Genomic DNA, 25,176 nt, shown 5'->3' on the forward strand with positions numbered 1-25,176 from the left:
CTCCGGTCCTCTGGCACTACCCTGTATCTAAGAAGGATTGAAAGATTATGGCCAGTGCTTCCACAATTTTCATCTTTACTTCCCTTCGTATCCTTGGATGCATCTGATTTGTTCCTGGTGACTTACCAACTTGAGGCACAGCCAGTCTTTCTAATAGCTCCTCTTCATCAATTTTTGGCCCGTCCAGTTTCACTATGACATTTACATCTTCTTCCTTGTGTTACGGCCACATGGTGAGGGGTGTGGGTGGTTCCCATTGTTCAACTCCCACCTGACTGCAGTAAGTGTTTCTTGTTATTAGGGTTTAACCCCTTTGTGTTTTATTTGTCAAATGAAAAGACAGCAACAGGTTTTCTTGTAGATTTAAGACAGAAGATTAATTATTCATTGAGCAATATGCTTTATCCAGAAATTGTTGCAACCACACCCACTCATGCCTTCACTCGAACACAAGTGTGACACCTCTCCCAAAAAGGGAAAAAAAGAAATTCCTTGCATTTCATTGTTGTGTTGTTTGGTGTTTTTGTTTAGCAAGAAAAAAAAAGTAAGAAGGGAGGTTTAGGAGTCACACCACTGCACACATGGCACTCACACCTCAATCTTACAACTGCTCTTGCTGGCATTGTCTGTAACAGCTATTCCTTATTCAAGTTTAAATTTTACATCATCCTTTCTTTGGATGAGACACAATTGTAATTGAATTTTCCTTTCTGGGTATTAAAGTTTTGCCCTAGGAAAACTTCTGTTTAGAACATTTGGTGTTCTCTTTTATCTCTTTCCCACTTTTCCTGCTCCAAGGCTTGTGATATGCAAATTTCCGTTACTGCATTGTTCTGGGTTGCTTGCAAATTTCAATGTCTGTAGAGGCTTTAACCCCTTAAAATGCTGTTTCCACAACACGTGGGTTTAATAGTTCAGGTTTGGCACATTTATAATTCTTATCTCTAGGGTGATAGTGGGTGATAAATTACTTTTTAGTCTCTGCTAGGTGTTTGTGTTCTCCTTCTGCATTTTGGTCTTACTGAGTTCTGAATCTGTTTGGCTGGGTTCAGTTAGCTCTGGATTTAGAACCTGATCCTTTCATTTTTCAGTGGGCACATCCGCACTGACCTCACTTTTAGTTTTCTGGCAGCTTCCACAAGTGTTGTTTACTTTAGGGTATTTTACCTTCCCTTTTCCCTTTACTTCAAGGATGAGTTTCTCCCTAACCTGCCCCATGTCCTCTGGAACACAACTGCTCGCCGGTGGCTGTCCAGTTTCTGCTGCACTCCCCTGTGGCACCTCAACTAGGTGAGGAGCCTCCCTCACTTTTGGTTTGCCTGTTTAGGAACTTTTCTTGTCCCTGTTTAAATCTTTAAAGAAGGCTAACCATATCTTTGGGGCTTTTCCTTCAAACTTTGCTTGTTTTATCTCAGCTCCTTTAAATTCTTCTGCCTCTGTCTTGGCCTTTTAAAATTCCACTGGCTTTCCTTTAGCCTCCTTAATCTTTACTGGCCTGATCACCCCCTGCAGGAGTTTTGGGACTTCCTTAGCCCTGCAGCTATGCAGAATTTTGTTTCCTCTTAATACCTCCAGTCTCTGGACTATTGTGGACCCTTTTGGTACAATACTGTGCTTCCTGCCAAGTCATTGCCCAGCAATAAGTCAAGCCCCTGCATTAGTACGCTCAGAATGATCCTGACTGTCACTACCCCAATGACCAGTTTACTCTGTGGGTAAACTTTACCTAAGGGAACTTTCAAACATTTGTCAGTAAGCCCTTTTACCAATACCGCAGTAATTGTTCAGCTTTCGGGCGGCATTTCTATAAACCTGGCTGCCAGTAGGGTTTGAAAACAATTGGTATCCCTAAGGATGTTATCTCTTTTATACAAAAGGAATCATTTTTCCTTTTCGTAAAAAGTTCTGTTATGCTGTCTGTAATTGGGTTATATCAGGACCCTTGCTTACCACTTTCATAGCCACAGACACTGGTGTGACTGCAGCGCCTCCTGTTGGTTTTTTGGAATACAAACAATTTGCCTGGACATGTCCAGATTTGCCACACTGGAAACACATCAGGCCTGCCTCTACTGGTTTATCACCTGGGTTCCTTCTTTTAAAAGTTGGAGACTAATCTGGTTTTCCTTTCCTACTCTCCTTTTCTCTTGAGCCCATTTCTGCTTCATCTGCATCCCTGCTATCTCTCTTTAGGCTGTAAGAGTTATTAGATGCAAATTTATTCTGCGTTAGGGACTTGTGTTTTAACTCATAATCATCAGCCATTTTTGTTGCTTCTCTTACCCTAGTAATTTTTTGTTCTTCAATATGGATCCTTTTATACACTAGAATGCTATTTTTCAATTCTTCCAGTAACATTACTTCTCTCAGATTTTCATTTGAGGGCTCTAGCTTGAACCAGTGACCAAAGCCATATGTTTAATTCTTTCAAATTCAATGCAAGTCTGTGCAGGTCTTTTCCTGGTATGTCTGAATTTCTGTCCATATGCTTCAGGTACTAACTCATATGCATTTAGAATTGCAGTTTTAGTTTGCTCATAGTCAGATGAACTCTCTTCTGATATCAGAGAAAAAGCTTCACAAGCCCTACCCACGAACTCGCCTTGTAAAAGGAGAGTCCAAAATTCTTTCGGCCATTTTAGCCTGGTAGCTATTTCCTCAGAAGCGATCAAGTATGACTCAATCTCCTCCTCATTAAACTTTGGGACTAACAGTGAGTGTCTCAGTACGTTAAAGTTTTGTTCTGAATTGGAGATAAAGTTGGAGTGCACTTTCATCCTCCTCTCATAGCCTTTTTAACTCAAACTGTTTCGCCTCTTTTTCTTTCCAATAGAATCGTAGAAAGCTTAAGGCACAGAAAGAAGCCATTTGGCCCATCGTGTCTGTGCCGGCCGAAAACGATCCACCCATTCTAATCCTACCTTCCAGCACTTGGTCCATAGCCATGCAGATTACAGCACCTGAGGTGCATATCCAGACTCCTTTTGAATGAGTTGAGGGTTTCTGCCTCAACTACCCTTTCAGGCAATGGGTTCCAGACCCCCACCACCCTCTGGGTGAATAAGTTTTTCCTAATCTCCCCTCTAATTTTCTGCCAATCACTTTAAATGTATGCCCCCTCATCACTGACCTCTCTGCTAAGGTGCATAGGCCCTTCACCTCCACTCTATTCAGGTCCCTCAAAATTTTGTACATTTCAATCAGATCTCCTCTCAGCCTTCTCTGTTCCAAGGAGAACAACCCCAGCCTGTCCAATCTTTCCTCATAGCTGCATTTTTTCAGTCCTGTCAACATCCTCATAAATCTCCTCTGTACCCTCTCTAGTGCAATTACATCCTTTCTGTAATGAGGTGACCAGAACAGCACACAGTACACAAGTTGTGCCCTAACCAATAAGTTATACAGTTTCAGCATAACCTCCCTGCTCTTATATTCTATACCTCAGTTAATAAAGGAAAGAATTCCAGATGCCTTCTTAACCACCTTATCGACCTGTCCTGCTACCTTCAGGGATCTGTGGACATTCACTCCAAGGTCCCTCACTTCCTCTCCACTCCTCAGTATTTTCCTATTAATTGTGTATTCTGAAACTGCATCTCCTCTCTTTTCAACTGCAACTGTATTTCTTCCCTTTTCATCTGCAACTATATTCTAGCTAGAATTATTTTTTCAGACTCTGATTCCATGCTTTCTTCTTCTGGTTCAGGGGTAAGTTTAAAATGGTTAGCTAGACTCTTCATCAGTTCAGGTTTCTTTGCTTTTACTTTGAAAGTTATTCCCGGCTCTGTACCTAAACTTTTTAAATCTTTAATACTTAATTTATTTAACTTATCATGGGATATGCCTCCCTGCTCTACATCCTCTTCAGCATTAAATATGGCCATATGTTTTGTTTCTCGCACCGTAGAGAAAAAACAGAAGAATTCAAGAAAACCTGTTGGTTTACTTTTCCACAATCTTAGAGGTCATTTTTTTCCCCCCCGTTTTCAAATCTTTCATTTGTGTGGTGGTTCAGATCATGGTGTTAAGCCCCCAGTTTGTTACAGCCATGTAGTGAAGGGGATGGGTTACTCCCACTGTTCGACTCTCAATGTTTTTGTTATTAGGGTTTAAACCCCTTTGTGTTTTATTTGTCAAATAAACAGACACCAAACGTTTACTTGTAGGTTTAAAATAGAAGATTAATTATTTATTGAGCAATACGCCTTATCCCGAAATTGTTGCAACTGCACCCACTCACGCCTTCACTCGCACACACACAGACAAGAAGGGACAGATAGAGAGGAAAAGGGGTAAGTGTTTCAGTGTGGTAGGGTTTCAGGGTTCACAGTAAACCTGTTGAATTCTCTCTGAAGTCAATTTCTCTTTAGTTGCAGGCTTGAGGTGTTAGTAGATTTCTCTGTTGGGTGAAAGTTCAGTTTGAAGATAGAGGATCAATTCCAATTCACTACTGCATAAGTGGAAAATGTAGAATTCACAGCAGGGTGCCTTCCTTTTTGGGTTGCTGGATTTTCTCTAGCTCTTAGCTGGACAAGATTTTGTTGGTGCTTCTCCTTGGGTATCCCATGCTCTCTCTCTTCAGAGGGTGATTTATAGCTCAAAAATGGCTTCAACTATTTTCCTCTGCTGGGAGACATAGATTTTCCCTAGTGTGACTGACAATAGCCCAGGATGTGGCTACTTCACAACTTCCTTGTTTCAGAAGAACACATTCAATTCAAAAAATGTCTCTTTATAGGTTTAGGATGGGTGCAATTGAGATCTTTTAGCTTGGAATATATTCCTTTTTTTGTACCAGCCAGTAGATCGTTTGAATAAACAAAGCCAGGTCTTTTAAACTTTGGTGGCCATTTTGGAACCCATTTTTATAATTCTTCAGGGTGACTTCTTGTAGTTTCAATAGCTATATTTTATGTCAGTGACATACTTGGTAAAGACAGATGCAAAGTACTCATTTAGTATCTCAGTCCTCTGCCTTGATGCATAAATCCCATTCTCTGGTCCCTAATCAGCCCATTCCTCCTTTTACCACTCTTTTACTATTTATATGCCTATAGAAAACTTCTGGATTCCCTTTTTTTGTTAGGTGCCAGTCTCTTCTCATACACTCTCTTTGCTTCTCTTATTTCTTTTTTCACTTATCCTCTGAACTTTCTATTTTCAGCCCGGTTTTGATTTGATTTAGATTTAGAAGTACAGCACTGAAACAGGCCCTTCGGCCCACCGAGTCTGTGCCGACCATCAACCACCCATTTATACTAATCCTACACTAATTCCATATTCCTACCACATCCCCACCTGTCCCTATCACCGACCTATACTAGGGGCAATTTATAATGGCCAATTTACCTATCAACCTGCAAGTCTTTGGCTTGTGGGAGGAAACCGGAGCACCCGGAGGAAACCCATGCAGACACAGGGAGAACTTGCAAACTCCACACAGGCAGTACCCAGAATTGAACCCGGGTCGCTGGAGCTGTGAGGTTGCGAGGCTGCGGTGCTAACCACTGGGCCACTGTGCCGCCCCAATCGTATTATCCACCTGACTTCTATCATACACCTCTTTCTTCTGTTTCATCTTACTCTATCTCTTCAGATATTAAAGGATTCTTTCTCCTAATTCCAGTGAATAGGGTTCAGAGTTGTCCATATTATCACTATGCACCCCTTAGAGAAATGTGTAAGAATACCTGAGCTATTGTTAGTGCCACTGATAAACCAGCAGATGGTTCCAACTAACAGCTTAGTCAAGAACTGGCAAAAAGAGGATAAGCACATTGCAATGACAAGGTATGGCCTGGCACTGCACAATAGGTTTTCTTTCCAATCAGTGTATTTCAAAAGAATAATTTACTTACCATGTCATCTGTGATGTTGAATTGCAAAGCTCCAGCTGCAAAATATGCAAATCCTCCCGTGTTAACAAAATACTCAGACATTCCAAGGATCAACATATGATCAGTGGTATTTGGGAGGTTAAATGATTGCGCAGTATATGGAGACTCCATATGGTGCTGAACAGCATACAGTTCACCCTGAGGGACATCAGAGAAGATACTCAGTAATTCCAGAACTGATTGAGTATAAAAGCACATAAACACATGAATAAGTGAGCAGGATAGCATGTAACAAAAGCTGCAGTTTCAGCTTCAAAAAGTATAAATACAGAGGCCTGGGTGCAGCCTGCAAATGGCGTTCAGATTGCAAGCTGAGTGTGGAGGTACAAGTTTGGTGAGTGGGGATTTTAAGTGTCATTATCTTTCTAAAAATCTGGTCTGCAGTTAGCATTTAACCGGGATTTATCCTCTAGATAAAGTAGGATTAAGAAAGTAAAGTAGGGTTAAGAAAGTAAGGCAAGTTTCTTCCAGTCTTAGGCAGGGATTAACAAGCTCTACTGCAGAGTAGCTGATTAGTTAAATAGCTCACCAGTCCAGTCTGGCTGCTGCAGTTTCAGCTTCACAAAGTATAAATACAGAGGTCTAGGTGCAGATTGCAAGCTGAGTGTGGAGATATGAGTTTTGTGAATGGAGAGTTCAGCGAGGGGGGAGGAGGTGCTCTTTAATCTACATTTTTCGCACTCCAGTATTTGGTTCTTGCTTTGGTGCAGTGGAAGGAGCTGGTTGGTGAGTGACTGGTAAGCTATTCTACTTATAATAAATAGTCTGTAAGGTTAAGGGATGGCAGGGCAGCTCAACTGGGTGGCATGTACAGCCTGTGGCATGTGTGAAGTCATAGACGCACCATGTGTCCTGGACAAACACATCTGCAGGAAGTGTCACCGGCTGCAGAAGCTTGAGCTCCGGGTTTTGGAACTCGAGCAGCGGCTGGAGTCACTGTGGTACATCTGCGAGGCATGGATAGCATGTTTAGGGAGGTCGTTATACCACAGGTTCGGAGCATGCAGGCAGATAGGGAACGGGTGACCGCCAGGCAGTCCAAGAGAACCAGGAAGGTAGTGCAGGAGTCCCCTGAGACGATCTTGCTAATCGGTTTTCAATTTTGGATACTGGTGAGGGTGATGGTTCCTCAGAGGAGTGCAGTCAGAGCTAGGTTTGTGACACCACCGGTGGCTCAGCTGCACAGGAGGGGCGGAAGAAGAGTGGAAGAGCAGTAATGATAGGGGATTCAATAGTTAGGGGAACAAATAGATATTTCTGTGGCCATAGACGGGACTCCAGGATGGTGTGCTGCCTCCCTGGTGCCAGGGTTAAGGATGTCATGGAACGGCTACTGGACATTCTTCTGGGGGAGGGTGAACAGCCAGAGGTCGTGGTCCACATTGGCACCAATGACAAAGGTAAGAAGAGGGATGAGGTCCTAAAAGCAGATCTTAGGGAGCTTTGAAGGGGATTAAAAAGCAGGACCTCAAAAGCTGTAATCTCAGGATTACTCCCAGTCCCATGTGTGAGTGAGCAGAGGAATAGGAGAATTGAGCGATTGAACATGTGGTTGGAGAATTGGTATAGGAGGGAAGGCATCAAATTTCTGAGGCATTGGGAGCAGTTCCGGGGCAAGTGGGACCTGTACAAGATGGATGGGTTGCATCTTAGCAGGACTGGGACTAACATCCTTGCAGGGAGATTTGCTAATGCTGTTGGGGAGGGTTTAAACTAGATTGGCAGGGGGATGGAATCTGAGAGAGAGCTCAGATCAGAGGGAAGCAAAGCTGGTAACTTGTCAGGGGTGTGGGAACCAGGAGCAAATATCAGAGAGGAAAACCAAGGTGCACAGAATACGGGGGGAGATAGACAGCACTAGAGTAGGGAATAGTAAGTTATTAGGTGGGATCAGAGGAAGGGAGAAAGTAATAAAGTCTAAATCAGGGTTAATGTGCATCTATGTAAAGGCACAGAGCATGGTTAATAAAATTGGTGAGGTGCAGGTGCAGATTGCCATGTGGAAGTATGATGTTGTGGCTATAACAGAGAGCTGGCTCAAAGAACAGCAGGATTGGGTGTGAAATGTTCCTGGTTACAAGGTGTTCAGGAAAGATAGGAAAGGGAAAAAAGGAGGATTGATGGTATTGATGAAGGAGAACATTGCAGTTCTGGAGAAAAAGGATGTCCCAGAGGGGTCGAGGACAGAATCAATTTGGTTAGAGCTAAGGAACAAAAAAAGGTGCAGTTACATTGCTCGGTGTTGTCTGTAGGCCACCAGATAATGGGAAGGATGTGGAGGAACAAATTTGCAAGGAAATTACAGAGAGATGCAAAAACTCAAGGGTAGTTATAATGGGGGACTTTAATTATCCAAACATAGACTGGGATAGTAGTGGTGTAATGGGCAGCGAGGGACAAGAGTTCTTAGGGTGTGTTCAGGAAAATTTTCTACGTCGTATTTTGCTAGTCCAATGAGAAAGAAGGCACTGTTAGATCTGGTTCTTGGGAATGAGGTGGGTCAAGTGGATCAAGTATCAGCAGGAGAGCATTTAGGGAACAGTGATCATTGTATCATAAGGTTTAGGCTGACTATGGAAAAGGACAAAGAACAATCCAGAGTAAGAATAATTAACTGGGGGAAGGTCAACTTCAATGGGGTAAGAATGGAGCTGAGGTGAATAAATTGGAGTCAAATGTTGACAGGAAAACTGATAGCTGACAATGGGCTACCTTCAAAGAATACAGAGTTTGGGCACAGTCAAGGTATGTTTCCTCAAAGGGGAAAGATAGGGCAAACAAATCCAGAACACCCTGGATGACAAAAGAGGTAGAGATTAAGATACGAAAGAAAAATGTGTGCTTATGACAGATGCCAGGTAGAAAATACTATTGAGAACTGATTATAGACGGTCCAGAGGGGAAGTGAAAAAGTAAATGAGAAGCAAAGAGAGAGCATGAAAAGAAACTGGCAGCTAGTATTAAAGGAAATCCCAAAGTTTTCTATAGACATATAAATAGTAAAAGGGTGGTAAAAGGAGGAGTGGGGCTGATTAGGGACCATAAAGGGGATTTACACATGGAGGCAGAGGGCATAGCTGAGGTATTAAATGAATACTTTGTATCAGTCTTTACCAAGGAAGAAGATGCAACCTAGGCAATGATGAAAGAGGAGGTAATTCAGACACTAGAAGGGTTTAAAATTGATAGAGGATGTATTAGATAGGCTGTCTGTACTTAAAGTGGATAAAGCACAAGGAACAGATGAGATGCATCCAAGGATACTGAGGGAAGTGAGGGTGGAAATTGCAGAGGCACTGGCCATAGTTTTTCAGTCTTCCTTAGACTCTGGGGTTGTGCCAGAGGACTGGAGAAATTCAAATGTTGCACCCTTGTTCAAAAAAGGTTGTAAAGATAAGCCCAGAACCTACAGGCCAGTCAGTTTAACTTCGGTGGCATGTAAACTTCTAGAAAAAATAATTCGGGACAAAATTAATAGTCACATGGACAAATGCAAGTTAATTAAGGAAAGCCGGCATGGATTTCTTAAGGGAAAATCATGTTTAATTAACTTGCTGGAGTTTTTTGAGGAGGTAACAGAGAGGGTTGATGAGGGCAATGCTGTTGATTTGGTGTACATGGACTTTCAAAAGGTATTTAATACAGTGCCACACAACAGACTTGTGAGCAAACTTATAGCTCATGGAATAAAAGGGATGGTAGCAACATGGATATGGAATTGGTTGAGTGACAGGAAACAAAGAGTAGTGGTTAATGGATGTTTTTCAAGCTGGAGGAAGGTTTGCAGTGGAGTTTCCCAGGGGTCAGTGTTGGGACCCTTGCTTTTTCTGATATATATAAATGACCTGGACCTTGGTGTACAGGGCACAATTTCAAAGTTTGCAGTTGATACGAAACTTGGAAGCATTGTGAATTGTGAGGAGGATAGTGGAGCACTCCAAAAAGACATAGACAAGTTGGTGAAATGGACAGATGGGTGGTAGATGAAGTTCAATGCAAAGAAATGTGAACTGATTCATTTTTGGTAGGAAGAACATGGAGAAACAATATAAAATAAAGGGTACAATTCTAAAGGGGGTGCAGGAGCAAAGGGACCTGTGTGTATATGTGCATAAGTCATTGAAGATGACAGGACAGGTTGAGAGAGGACTTAATAAAGCATACAGTATCCTGGGCTTTATTAATAGGGGCATAGAGTGCAATAGCAAGAAAGTTATATTGAACTTGTACAAGACCTCAGTTGGAGTATTGCATCCAGTTCTGGGCGCTGCACTTTTAGGAAAGATGTGAGGGCATTGGAGAGAGTACCGAAAAGATTCACATGAATGGTTCCACGAATGAGGAACTTCAATTATGAAGATAGATTGGAGAAGTTACGAATGCTTTCCTTGGAGAAGAGAAAGCTGAGAGATGATTTGATAGAGGTATTCAAAATCATGAGGGGTCTGGACAGAGTAGATAGAGAGAAACTGTTCCCACTCGTGAAAGGATCGAGAACGAGAGGGCACAGATTTAAAGTATTTGGTAAGAAAAGCAAAAGTGAAATGAGGAAAAACTTTTTCACGCAGAGAGTGGTTAAGGTCTGGAATGTGCTGCCTGAGTGTGGTGGAGGCAGGTTCAATTGAAGCATTCAAAAGGGAATTAGACAATTATATGAGAAGGAAGAATGTGCAGGGTTATTGGGAGAAGGCGGGGGAATGGAACTGAGTAAACTGCTCTTTCGGAGAGCCGGTGTGGAAATGATGGGCTGAATGGCCTCCATCTGCACTGTAACTATTCTGTGATTTGGTGAATTGAGTCCCCAGAAATAATGCTGCAATGGTGGTAGTTGTAACTTGATACACCAAAATATTTTACAAGGTAACATCGAATTATTTCATGTTATTCAATGCAATTTGCAGTATACTTCAAAATCTTTAAGTTTCTCATCATATGGCTATGCTATGCAACGTATATTCACATTCTGCTGGACTGATATTTGTATAATTACAAAATACCAGCTGGTATCCCAGGGTGTTGCACAAGGTGAGTTATCAAGTGTAGTTTTCAGGTCAAGCTAGATTAGAGGTTAGGTGGATAACTGGACTAAGACAGGGTGGGTGGGAGGAGAAAGTGGAGTGGGACTTAGAAGAAAGGTTGAGAAAGGCAAGGAGGAGAGTGGGGCCAAAGGAGGGCAAAGAAAATTGGGGGTTGTAAGAGAAGCAGGATGAGATAGAGGGAGAGATGGGAGGTGAAGAGGGGAGAAGGCGATGGAGATGAGTCGGGGGAGGAAGGGAGATGGGGTCAGCAATGCAACAGATTTTTATAGTAATTTATGGAGGACAGCTGTCTAATGCTATTTAGAATCCACAGCCACAAGATGGTTGGAGGAGAGACTCTGCAGAGCAGAGATTTTCTTTTACTATTTTTGGAACAATAAGGATTTTTTTCTAAATGGCTTGTATGCTAAACTTTAAGTAGGATTTCTTGCTCCCAATTTTTGGGTGGTAGTTACTACAACTCAAACAAGAAGATCAAGACAGTCTAGAAATGAAAACAGTGAGTTGCATAACACTAAAAAATGCTGATTACAGTGCTAGCAACAGACATAATTGATAAATGCTCACGATTTTCAACTGCATTTTGCCAAAGACAAAACTTAAATTAAGAGTTTTGAATGCATTTCAAAATGAAATGTTGCAACCTACTCAGCATTTTTAATATATAATAGATATTCAAATTAAGTGTAAACAATGTTTCACAAAGAATTATGGAAGAATACCAACAGAGCCTATTGGGGGACCCAGAGTGACAGATACCACATTGATGGAAAAACTGACAAAGTGTTGTTACAGTTAGCAGACAATGTGGACTGGCAAGGTAAGTTACAGATAAGTATTTTGTTTACTGGTTAGTGCTTTGATGGTTAGTGTAAGTATTTATTGGTTATATTTTTGATGAGTGTAAGTATTTACTTTATGTTTTGTTAGTGGTTAGAGTTTTATGGTTTACTGCTAACTAAACTTTAAAGCTGAAAAAAAGCAGCTTTAACTAACTGTCAGCTAACATAGCAGCACAGCTGTGGCTGTTGCATGCATATCCTGTGCCATGTGTCCTGGAAAACCACATATGCAGGAAGTCCTTCTAACCGCTCGAGCTCAGAATCTCAGTGCATACAGGAAGCTGAGAGTTTTGTGAATAGCATGTTTCAAGAGGTGGTTAAATTGCAGTTACAGAAAGTTCAGAAAGAGAGGGAGTGGGTGACCAACAGACAGACTAGGAGGAACAGACAGGCAGTACAAGATTCCCTGGGAGTGTGGCACTCACAAACAAGAAAGTATAGAAATGCAGTTATTACAGAGGATTGAATAGTCAAGGAAATAGACAGGCATTTCTGCAGCCTCAGACATGAGTCCTGAGCAGTGCACTGTCCTCCTGGTGCTGGGGATATGGGTATTATTAAAGAATGCAGGACATTCTGCAAGGAGAAGGGGAACAACCAAAAGTTGTGATCCATGTTAGAACAAGTGACATAGGTAGGAAAAGGATTGAGGACCTACAAGCAGAGTTTCAGGAGTTGGGAAAAAATATGAAAGAACATGGTAATCTTTTGATTACTCCCAGTGCAACATACTAGTGAGTTCAGAAACAGGAAGATAGTGCAGGTGAATGTGTGACTGGAAAAGTGATGCAGGAGGGAGAGTTTCAAATTCCTGGGGCATTGGGATCAGTTCTGGGGCAAAAGGGACTTGTACCAGTCAGACAGGTTGCATGTAAGCAGGACTGGGATCAATGCCCTCGCAGGAAGGTTAACTATTTCTGTGGGGGAGGTTTTCAACTAATTTGGCAGGAAAGGGGCCCCAGGACACAGCAGCAGAGCAGAAAGACAAGGTGCATAGAAAACTAGGAGTGACAAACTGCTACAGAGGAAAGAATAATGCAGAAAGAGAAGAATTAGATGGAGCAATAATGCAAAGCAGAGCAGCATAGTTTTGAAATGAGTGTATGTTAATATGAGGAGTGTTAGAAATAAGACTCATGAGCTACAGGCATAGGTTGCCACATAGGATTATGATATAATAGCCTCAATGGAGACTTAGTTTAAATATGGGCAGGAACGGGAAATCAACATTCCTGGCTACAATGTATTTAGGAGGGATAGTGAAGGGACAAATTCAAAGAAAGGTGGAGGGCAGTATTAATCCATGATAATATAGCTATACAGTGATACAGTGGGACGATATAATAGTGGATTTAAAGGCTGCTTCCATTTAGTCAGAGGTAAGGAGCAGAAAAGAGACTGTTACCCTGCTGGGTGTTTACTATAGGCTCCCAAATAATGAGAAGGAGATAAGAGGTGCAAATCTGCAGGTAAGTTTCAAAGAAATGTAAAAATAATAGATCTGTAATAGTAGCAGCTTTAATTACCCTAATACGGACTGGAAAAAAAAGAGTGAAGGGCAATGAGGACAAAGAAGCCTTAAAATGTGTACAGGAGAACTTCTGTAATCAGGATGTTTCTAGTCCAAAGAGAAAGGAAGCAGTGCTGGATACAATGCAGGAGAATGAAATAGGGCAAGTGGAGTGTGTTTCAGTGGGAGAACATCTGGACAATTTTTTAATGCATTCATGGGATGTGGGCGTCGCTGGCCAGGCCACCATTTATTGCCCATCTCTAATTACCCTTGAGAAGGTAGTGGTGAGCTGCCTTCTTGAACTGCTGCAGTCCATGTGGGGTAGGTACACCCACAGTGCTGTTAGGAAGGGAGTTCCAGGATTTTGACCCCGTGACAGTGAAGGGATGGCGACATAGTTCCAAGTCAGGATGGTGTGTGGCTTGGAAGTGAATTTGCAGGTGGTGGAGTTCCCATGCATCTGCTGTCCTTGTCCTTCTAGGTGGTAGAGGTTGTGGGTTTGGAAGGTGCTGTCTAAGGAGCCTTGGTGCATTGCTGCAATGCATCTTGTAGATGGTACACACTGCTGCCACTGTGCATCGGTGGTGGAGGGAGCAAATGTTTGTGGATTGGGTGCCAATCAAGCGGGCTGCTTTGTCCTGGATGGTGTTGAGCTTCCTGAGTGTTGTTGGAGCTGCACCCATCCAGCCAAGTGGAGAGTATTCCATCACACTCCTGACTGGTGCCTTGTAGATGGTGGACAGGTTTTGGGAAGTCAGAAGGTGAGCTACTCGCTGCAGGACTCCCAGCCTCTGACCTGCTCTTGTAGCCATGTTATTTTTATGGCTACTCCGGTTCAGTTTCTGGTCAATGGTAACCCCCAGGGGATTCAGCAATCGTAGTGCCATTGAATGTCAAGGGGAGATGGTTAGATTCTCTCTTGTTTGAAATAGTCATTGCCTGGCACTTGTGTGGCGCGAATGTTACTTGCCACTTATCAGCCCAAGCCTGGATATTGTCCAGGTCTTGCTGCATTTTGACACGAACTGCTTCAGTATCTGAGGAGTCACGAATGGTGCTGAACATTGTGCAATCATCAGCAATCATCCCCACTTCTGACCTTATGATTGAAGGAAGGTCATTGATGAAGCAGCTGAAGATGGTTGGGCCTAGGACACGACCCTGAGGAACTCCTGCAGTGATGTCCGTGAGCTGAGATGATTGACCTCCAACAACCACGACTATCTTCTTTTGCGCTAGGTATGACTCCAACCAGTGGAAAGTTTTCCCCCTGTTTCCCATTGACTCCAGTTTTGCTAGGGCTCCTTGATGTCATACCCGGCCAAATACTGCCTTGATGTCAAGGGCAGTCACTCTCACCTCACTTCTTGAGTTCAGCTCTTTTGTCCATGTTTGAACTAAGGCTGTAATGAGGTAAGGAGCCGAGTGGCCCTGGTGGAACCCAAACTGAGTGTCACTGAGCAGGTTATTGCTGAGCAAGTGCTGCTTCATAGCACTGTCAATGACACCTTCCATCACTTTACTGATGATCGAGATTGACTGATGGGGTGGTAATTGGTCGGGTTGGATTTGTCCTGCTTTTTGTTTACAGGACATACCTGAGCAATTTTCCACATTGTCGGGTAGATACCAGTGTTGTAGCAGTTCTGGAACAGCTTGGCTAGGGGCACAGCAAGTTCTGCAGTACTATTGCTGGAATGTTGTCAGGGCCCATAGCCTTTGCAGTATCCAGTGCCTTCAGTCGTTTCTTGATATCACGCGGAGTGAATCAAGTTGGATGATGACTGGCATCTGTGATGCTGGGGACTTCAGGAGGAGGCTGAGATGGATCATCAACTCGGCACTTCGGGCTAAAGATTGTTGCAAATGCTTCAACCTTGTCTTTATAATTATCATAATATAATGGGTGCAGTGGGAGGCCTTCAAGGTGGAGAAAGTTTGGGTACAAACTAAGCATATTTTGATAAGAAGGAAAGATTAGTCTTCCAAAACTATAGCTGCTTGTATAGTGAAGGAAATGGAGGTTAAAAACACAGCGAAAAGTATAAGGGTTATGATAAAAGTAAGAGACAGAATACAGTTTAAAAAAAACAAGCAGAATATGGAGAATGCAGGGAGAAATTGAAAAAGGATATAAGGGCAAAGGGAGAATATGAGAAAAGATTAGCAGGCAACATAAAAGAGAACCCAAAAATCTTGTATAAACATAGAAAGGTAAAAGGATAGTTAAAGGAATGGTGGAGCCATTTAGGGGCAAAAAAGAAAATCTTGTGGGGGCAGAAGGCACGACTGAGGTACTGAAATGGAATTTACTTTTATTCTTCCATGGGATGTGGGCATTGCTGGCAAGGCTGTCATTTGTTGCCCATCCCTAATTGCCCTTGACAACTGATTTGACAGGGCAGTTACGAGGTTGTGGTTTGGGAGTCACATGTAGGCCTGACTAGGGAAGGACGGCAGATTTCCTTTCCTAAAGGGCATTAGTGAACCAGATGGAATTTTACAACAATTGGTGATAGTTTGTGGGCACCATTACTGAGACTAGGGCCGGAATTTTACGCCACCCGCAGGAGTGGGCTGGAGACAGGGGGGTGGGAGGGCCTAAAACTGAGTAGAAGGTGGGCGGTGCCGTCCCTCTCACCTTCCTGCTTCCACTGCAATTTTACGAGCGTCGGCTGTGGCGAGAAATGGCCAACTCAACCCAGGGCAATTAAAACACTTAAGTAGCTAATTGACTGCCACTTAAGGGCCTCCTCCTGCTGCTGCTGTTGTATTATTGGTGGTGGGTGGGTGGCTCAGGTCCCCCAGGAGACCGACCAGTAAAACCTGGCAGCCTCCTTGCAGACTGGAGGGGTCCTCCTGAGCAGGCACCCTGTGCCCAATGGATGGCACCCCCTTGGCACAAGCCACCTCCACTGCACTTCATTCTCCCCACCCCCAACTGACCTCCCTTGCCTCGCCGGGGCCCAGCCGATTGTCCCCAAAACCCCACTCCCACTTACCTTTTTCGGTGCCAGCATCCACGATCCTCCTGAAGCTGGGTGCAGTCCCAGCAGTGGCCACTGCTCCTGGTGGTGCTGCCATGACTGAGGAGCTGCCAGCATCTTGATTGGCCAGCAGCTCCTGGAGGCGGGACTTCCTGCCTCAGGGGGGCAGAAGTCTCACCCAAGGCCAATGAAGGGCCTGGGCCATGCAAAGACTCTGTGTGACTTGCAGGCCCAGCGGAGGCGGGTTCACCTCGAATTTTAAGCCGGTGGGTGGGGTCTCCGCCCCGACGTAAAATCCCAGCTGAGCTATCGATTTGAAATTCTTATGAATTAATTGAATTTAAATTCCACCAGCTGCAATGGTGGGATTTTAACCCATGTCCCCAGGGCATTAGTCTGGGCCTCTGGATTACTAGCAGTGACATTATCACAATGCCACCAAATCCCTTGCACCTGTCTTCACAAAAGAAGGGAATGAAATTAAAGTTGCAGTAGTGAAGGGGAGATATTATACTGTGTAAAAATAAATAGAAAGGAGGTGCTAAATAAGTTTGCACCACTCAAAGTTAACAAGCCACCCGATCCAGATGGGATGTATCCTAGGCTGCTGAGGCGAGTTTGGGTGGAAATAGAAGATATAATCACAATATTTCAATCCTCCTTGTATATGGGAGTGGTGCCGGAGGACTGGAGGATTGCAAATGTTACACCCCTACTCAAAAAAAGGGAGAAGGACAAATCTGGTAACAACAGGCTGATCAGTCTAAAGTCAGTGGTGGGGAAAGATACTGGAGACCATTGTCAAGGACAAAATGAATTCTCACTTAGAGAAGCATGGGTTATTAAGGAACAGCTGGCTAGGACTTTTTAAAGGCAACTTATGGATGAATAAACTCATAATTACTTTGAAGAAGTAACAAACAGGAATGATGAAGGTAGTGCAGTAGATTTGGACTTTCAAAAGGTATTTGATAAAGTACCACAAAACAGACTTCTTTGCAAAACAGTAGCACTTAGGATTAAACGGATAGTAGTAATTTGGGTACCTAACTGTCGAAGGATTAAGAGGCAGAGAGTAGTGGTGAATGGATATTTTCCTGACTGGAGCGAAGAATGCAATGGCACAACCCCCACTCCACTCTGCCCCCACCCTTGGGCTTGGTATTAAGACCATTGCTTTTCTTGTCATATATAAATGACTTGGGTATAGGAAGTACAATTTCAAAGTTTGTGAATGATACCAAATCTGCAACATAGTGAACAGTGAACAGTATAGAAGCAGACTTCAGGAGGACAGAGATAGACTGGTGAAATGGGCAGACACATGGCAGATGCAATTTAATGTGGATATGTATGAAGTGATGCACTTTGGGCGAAACAACATGGAGAGGCAGTATTATCTAAATGGTGTTATATCGAGGGAGGTGCAAGAGCAGTGGAACCTGAGGTTGCATATCCACAAGTCCTTGAAGGTGGCAGGGCAAGTTGATAAGGCAGTTAAGAAAACCAAGGCAGTACGTGGCTTTCTAAATAGGGGCACTGAATACAAAAACAAGGAACTCATACTAAACCTTTATAAATCACTGTTTAGGCCTCAGCTTGAATACTGTATACAATTCTGGGCACCACACTTTGGGAAGGATGTTAAGGCCCTGGAGAGGGTATAGAGGTAGTTTACAAGGATGATACAAGGGACGAGGGACTTCAGTTATGTGATGTCACTGGTTTCCTCAGTAAACATTGCACTATAATGTAAACAAGGCACGTTACTTCCAAGCATCCAAAAATAAATTAAAACTTAATTCCAATATCATTTTGAGTTGCATAGCAATTAAGTTGCACCCCAATTGCCTACTACTTTTCTATATGTCACAATTCTAGGTGCTTTTTGTCCTACAAACTCATTCCCTTTGGAAAGACTTTGTTGTAAGGATGTATATATATATATATATATATATATATGAATATATGTGTGTGCAAATACTACATATACCCTTCTAGGCAAAACCTTTCCAAAGTGCTCCAAAAGCAACTGGTGATGATAACGAGTTGCTGTAATGTCTCTTCCCATGATTTATTTTGATTAAAAAAAGCTTGTGTAAATGCAGACTTTAAGACTGCCAGTCAATTGATAAAATCACAAAACATTTCTTCTTAAATAAAAACAGAAAATGCTGGAAATATTCAGTAGGTCAGCCACAACTGTGGAGAGGGAAACAGAGTTAACATTTCATTAGAACTGGAAAAAGTTGGAGGTATAACAAGTTTTAAACAAGTACAAAGACAGGGAAAGGGGTGGGGGTCAGGATGGAGGAAAGAACAAAACGGGAGGTGTGTGATAGGGTAGAAGGCAGAAGGAAGTAAATGACAAAAAGGATGTTCGGGAAAGGTAAAAGGATGGTAATGACACAAGGAAAGGAACTAAAGATGTGTCTAGAGGAGGTGTAAATGACTCAGCAGAATCATCGCCAACAGCTGCCGTCTGAAAAAAAATAAGAGTAGTGGTTATGATCTGAAATTGTTGAACTCAGTGAGTCTGAAAGGCTGTAAAGTGCCTAACTGAAAGATGAGGGGCTGTTCCTCGAGCTCCCATTGAGCTTCATTAGAACAGTGTAGAAGGTCAAGGACAGAGAAGTCAGAGTGGGATAAAAAGAAAGACTTACATTTATATAGCACCTTTCATAACCACTGGACATTCGAAAGAGCTCTGCAACCAATTAAATACTTTTGAACTGTAATCACTGTAATGTAGGAAATGCAGCAGCCAAATTGCACACAGCAAGCTCCCACAAATAGCAATGTGATAATGACCAGATAATCTGTTTTTTGTGATTTTGGGTGAGGGATAAACAGGACACCAGGAATAACTCCCCTTCTCTTCTACAAAAAGTGTTGTGGGATCTTTTGCATCCACCTGAGAGAGCTAACAGGCCTCAGTTTAAGGTCTCAACCGAAAGATAGCTCCTCAGACAGTGCAGCACACTCTTGAAATGCACTGGAGTGTCAGCCTTGATTTTTGTGTTCAAGACGTGGGCCAGGAATTTGTGAGGTCCCCTGAGGTGAGATCGGAGGTTGGGGGTGGGGGGGGGGGGGGGGGGGGGTTGGGCACGCCGGAACAGAGGGCCTATCGTCTCCCCGTTGCCAGCGATCGTCGCAGGGGCGGGATAGGCCGACGATGACCTTCCTGCCCAGAACCCAGTCGAGGCCCTTAATTGGCCTATTAGCAGCCAATTAAGGGCCTCTTCCCGTCATCGCTGGGATCTTACTAGTGGCAGGGCAGCCTCCCCCACATGGAGAGGACACTTTGTAAAATGAGTCATCCTCCTGCAGGCTTGGGGGGGGGGGGGGGTGGGTGTGTTCCCTCCTTCAAACACAATTAGTGGCCCATGGAGAATCCCACTAGGAATAACGTTACCCCCCGGGACGCCCCTCACCGTGGACTGCATGACCACCCCCCACCCCCCTCGCGGGGCCTTTTGGACTGGCCCCGGCAATCCTGCCTCACCTATCCGCTGTTCCAGGGTTCCAGCTCTGGGCCTGGGTCCAAGGCCTCTGCAGTACGGGCAGTGGCCACTGCTTCTGGTGGCACTTCAGAGCCTACTGAGCTGCCGGCCGTCTGATTGGCCAGCAGCTCTTGGAAGTGGGATTCCTGGCCCTTTAAAGTCTTTAAAGGGACGGAGATCCCGCCTCCTAAAATTTTGATTCAAAAAGACCGGAGGATTGCACCAGGAGCACGAAAAGGCAGAGGCGGGGTTCCCTGTTCCTTTTCGGCCCAGCACTGGGAGCCCTGCCTTCAGCACAAAATCCAATCCCAGGAATGGGCCTTGAATCCAGAACCTTTTGACTCAGAGGCAACAGTGCTACCAACTGAGACAGCTGACATGCAATTAAAATGACAGGTGACTGGAAAATCAGGGTCATACTTTGCTTCTTGCTTTGGTAATGTTTCAGTTAGTAAAAGTGTTCTGGGCAGCATGGCCCTAAAAATGCATAGGCTCCATCCCAACATATATGCCAGGATGATGCCTGCTGCTGTCTCCAGCCCTGGCCACTCCAGAATGTTTGGAGTCAGTAGGAATGCAGCTCATCGGTATGGGGTTGTCGGGTGCCTCCGTCCCTATGGGAACATCTTGGGTGCCCCAACCTCACCAAACTATCTGAAACTTTAGCATGTGGAGACAGTTGCATAGTTCTTCCCTCACCACCCCTGGAAATATTATTTCTATACTCTCTTTGTCCCCCATGTTAATGAACAATTGAAAAAAGCTCATCTTTGTAGGTTGAGGCTCTATTCCTTGCCTCGATTCCCTCGGTGAGCATCACTTGTACCTGGGGATTGGTATGTCACATCACACTGGGTGTACTGGCTCTCAACCTTACATCAGGAAATCACCATCCCTAGCTAACCTCCCCTTTGCTTCACTGCCCTTGTAGGTTGAGGTTCCATACCTTACAAGACTGAGTGGGAACTTCCGGTGTAGGCCAGGATTTAACATTGCTGACCTATTTTCGGGTTCTATCATTGCAGGAGAGGGGCCAAGCAGTTTCTGCCCTTAAATATTTACTAAATGTGGTTCTACAATAAGATTTTTAAGAATTTAGTTTTGTCCAGATTATGCCTGTGAATTTAACTCATCGATAGCTATTTTAGACAACCTAGAAGCTCTACAGAAAAATATATTTTAAAATAAATGCCACTGTGGTTGGAAAAGTAAGTTTGGGGAAACTGAACCAGATTCAAGAAAATTGCTTCCTTTTCAACGATTGATATTTTTACCATTATGACTTTTATCAAGCATTCCAACTCTACCTTAATGGGAAGATCAATGGAATTAGTTGTAATGTTTGGCTCTCCAATCAAAGAATAATCAAGTTCTATGTACTTGTCCAGCTGCCGTGAAACTGTGAAACAAAATAATACAAACTGTAAAACCTGCAGATACCACCAGCACAAAAAGTGAAAGTTTCCTTCTGATTATTTTGTGGTTCTACTTACTACTCAGTGTCTGGATGACGGTTTCAAGCTTTTCAATCACATTTCTAAACTCAGAGCACAGCTGTAGATAAATACAATGAATAGTTAAAGTGGTAAGGAGAAACATATATGGAGAAATTGATCAACATTCCTTGTCATTCTGTTTTTTTAAAGTAATGTCAAGGGGAGATGGTGGTGCAGTGGTACTGTCACTGGACTAGTAATCCAGAGGCCCAGACTAGTGCTCTGGGGACATGGGTTCAAATCCCACTACAGCAGTTGGTGGAATTTAAATTCAATTAATAAAATAAATAAATCTGGAATTGATAGCTAGTTTTAGTAAGGGTGCCATGAATTTATCATTCATTGTCGTAAAAACCCAACCACTTCACTAATGAACCTTAGGGAAGGAAATCTGCCATCCTTACCTGGTCTGCCTACATGTGACTCCAGAGCAATAGGATTGACTCTTAACTGCCCTCTGAAATGGCCTAGCAAGCTACTCAGTTGACAAGGACAATTAGGGATGGACAACAAATGCTGGCCTTGCAGTGATGCTCACATCTCAGGAAAGGGTTATAACTGTCAGCTTTTGAATCTTAAGTAGCATCATTCAGCAATGGGTTGAAGAAAGTGTGCAACAAGAAAAATGCCAATTTCCTTTTGCCTGAAAATAAGTTTGAATTCCTTTGCTTCTTTCCACAACTCAATAAATCTGAGGACTGACTTGTGAATACATGCACAGGAAGTCACATGTGTGCTCTCTGTATCTTAACTCGCATCCAGTCCTGTTTACATTATGCTGACTGAATTACATTGGCTCCCAGTCCACTAATATGTCCATTTTTAAATCATCATCCTTGTGTTAAAATCTCTCCGTGGTCTCATCCCTCCCTATGTCTATAACTTCCTCCAACACTCCAGGAACTCTGCATTCCTCCAACTCTGGCCTCTCTTGCATCCACCATTTCCACTGGTGTTGTGCCTTCAGCCACCTAGGCCCTAAGATCTGGAATTCCCTTTCCAAATTTCTTTGTCTCTTCACTTCTCTCTCCTTTCTAAAAGCACGGCTTAAAACTTACCTATTTGACCAAATGTTTGGTTACCTGTCCTAATGTCTCCTCCTTCGGTTTGGTGTTAATTTTTGTCTGATAATGTTCCGGATGCCTTGGGATGTTCTGCTCCATTAAGGATCTATATAAATATAAGTTTTGTTGCTCTCTATACTTTTCCACCGATGGACAGAATATTGTAGAAGCAAGCCCATTAATATCTTGATATGCCCTCCTGGTGGGCAAGGCTCCACACCAGGAGAATGCAGTGGGGAAAACTAGCCTTCTAGAATCATGAGTGACTCTTTCAGTCCTTCCCACTGCCTTTGTATCTTTTTTTAAAATAAGCGACAACACATGGTTATGCCAATACTTTATAGACTGCACATAATACTTGCTTGCACCTATATTCTATGACCTAATAATAATCCCCAATATTTATTGGGGTTTGCAATTGCTGCTATAAAAAGTGTGAAGGTTTTCAATTTTTGAACAAATATTTTATCCAGATATCTTTATTGGCTCAACTTATCTTTAATCTTTAATGCTACCTTTAGCTTTTTTTTACTTTCTTCTCAGGACATCATTTATTGACCATCTCTAATTGCCCGGAGAAGATGGTCAGGGGCCTTCTTCTTGAACTGCTACAGTCCATATGTTTGTAGTGATTTGACACAATTTAGTGGCTTACTAGGCCACTTTGGAGTCAACCACATTGGTGTGGGACTGGAGTTGCATACAGGCGAGATCAGGTAAGGTATGGCAAGTTTCTTTCTCTAAAGGACATTAATGAACCAGTTGAGTTTTTAGGACAATCTGACAGCTTCATATACACTTTTCCTGATTTTCAGATCTTTAAAACTGGGTTGAACCTCTCCACGTGCCATGGTGGGATCTGAGCTTACAATTACTCTCGACTACTAGTCCAGTAACATAACCATTAAGCTATCATACCAGGATCAGTGTATATGCTTGCATTTTTCAGAATAAGTGTCATTTCCAATTTGCCTGTACAATTGTTAACTCTCATCACATCTTTCTGAATTTTACAACTTTATCTTCTGCACACCCAAGATCCTTCCATCTGATTATTCCTTATCATTTTCATGGGATCTGAGCTGAATTGGGAGCGATGGGTTGAGCTGACCAGCAATTGTCATGAGGACAGAACTGGAGGGAACGAAATTGGTCTTCATTGGTAGAGTGAAACATGCTCATAGCAATTTGGCAGCCCTGTTTTATATAGTGCCCAAATTCCTTTTCTGTTGACTTTATTGGAAAAGAAAATCGAGTATGGTATAAAGCGAGCTGCCAATTTGCTATGGCTATGTTTTGTGCTACTGATGAAGAATAATTTCACCCCCTCATCTCTGTTTCTGATGCACTTTTCACTCATTCATGTGAATGCATATCAATCTCCTTCTTGTAGGTGATCTGTTGGAGTTGCCAGTAATCCTGTGATACCACAGGTTTTCATTTGGGCTGATTTGGATCTCACTTTACCTTGAGTGAAATCTAGCAATATGTGGGCTAGCACTAGAAAATGACCATTTAAAAAGCTGCTGGATTATTGTAAAAATTCAACTGGTTCACTAATGTCCTATGTGGTCTGACCTAAATTTGACTTCAGAAGGTAACTGCTGAAGCCCTCAGGGCAACAAATACTGCCTTGCTAGTGTCATTTACATCTCAGGAACATATTTAAAAAGTCTGCATTATTATTAACTTTTCCCTGATTAACAAAAACCCCTTATACTCCTTATCTTCCCCTTCAAGCCCCCCACCTCACCACCCCCACCCCCCACATACCAGCCCCCTAACCTGGTTTATATCTTCTTTCCTTTCTAAGCATTTTAACTCAGCTAATATGAAAACCTCTGGCATAACCAACCTCCCATTTGTTCAATTATATCTATCTTCTTATTGCACACATGATTCCATGAGTAACTACCACAGGCTCTCTTCCATTTTTCACAGCATGTTTGACTCTAGCATTGATTAGAACTTTAGATCAAAGAGAAAAAGATTAATAGAATCTCAGCTTACCTTCTGAGGAGCAACTTGTCTAATTTTATTTTTCACTTCAGCAAGGAACATTTTGTAAAACCAACTTTGAAAAGAAAAATAATATTATCAGAAGTACAGTAACATGGTGCAAGGCAGTAACATTTGTTGTTACTAATCCATTATTTATTTCTAAGAGTGACTGGAATTGGAACCAAGTTTTTAGGTTTTTATTAAGCTAGTTGTAAAACTTCTGGTTAATCCCCAATGACTTGGATCATTCTCCAGTGTTGGAATGAGCTGTACAGACCAGGCAAGTCCCCAGAGAAGTTAGCTGACTTCAGCCAAGGTAAATAGTAGTAAGATTATAATTGTCGAGTCGTTGTTGGAACAGGAATGGTGGACAGGAGTAAAAGGGAAACAGGAATACTGCTCCTGATTCCAATCCAGTTATTTCTGGTGTAAAGTGCACTCAGTCAATGGTGTACAAGAACAGGACTGCACTTAACTGCAATCCTACTCATGGATAAAAAATACCTGCTGACATATGAAGAATGGCGACATGGGTGAGGTACTGGAGGGCTGCCAGTAGCTGTGGAACTAAACAATAACGTGAGTCAACTTAACTACCTTTTCCACAGTTACCTATTTTCTTTCCTTCCAATCTCTCTGCATTACATTCGCTGATCAACATACTATGGAGGCACCTGTTATAGAAACTGTCCTATTATTCTTCCATTGCATTCAATGGAAAGTAAATGCAGGAGAGGTTTATAACGGATGGTCAATCTGCACAGAAAATGAAAATCACCCCCTCCTGAAGAAACCTGAAGCATCAGGTTACTGTGAAATTGACATTTTAATCAG

The 25,176-nt window shown here is 42.9% G+C and overlaps 1 protein-coding gene across 3 annotated transcripts in view; it reads right to left on the reverse strand.

The window, feature by feature from the left end:
* LOC137378058 (bactericidal permeability-increasing protein-like) overlaps positions 1–25,176 on the reverse strand; it is a 73,255-nt gene that overhangs the window by 27,144 nt on the left and 20,935 nt on the right. For all 3 annotated transcript variants that reach the window (XM_068048119.1, XM_068048118.1, XM_068048120.1), the window contains exons 6-9: positions 24,352–24,415; positions 21,275–21,335; positions 21,089–21,180; positions 5,859–6,035 (exon numbers count right to left, since the gene is read on the reverse strand). In XM_068048119.1, coding sequence (XP_067904220.1) covers positions 5,859–6,035; positions 21,089–21,180; positions 21,275–21,335; positions 24,352–24,415 — 394 coding nt within the window. The remainder of the gene's footprint in view (positions 1–5,858; positions 6,036–21,088; positions 21,181–21,274; positions 21,336–24,351; positions 24,416–25,176) is intronic.

The sequence above is a fragment of the Heterodontus francisci genome, chromosome 16 (genome assembly GCF_036365525.1).
Source record: "Heterodontus francisci isolate sHetFra1 chromosome 16, sHetFra1.hap1, whole genome shotgun sequence".
Classification (NCBI taxonomy): domain Eukaryota; kingdom Metazoa; phylum Chordata; class Chondrichthyes; order Heterodontiformes; family Heterodontidae; genus Heterodontus; species Heterodontus francisci.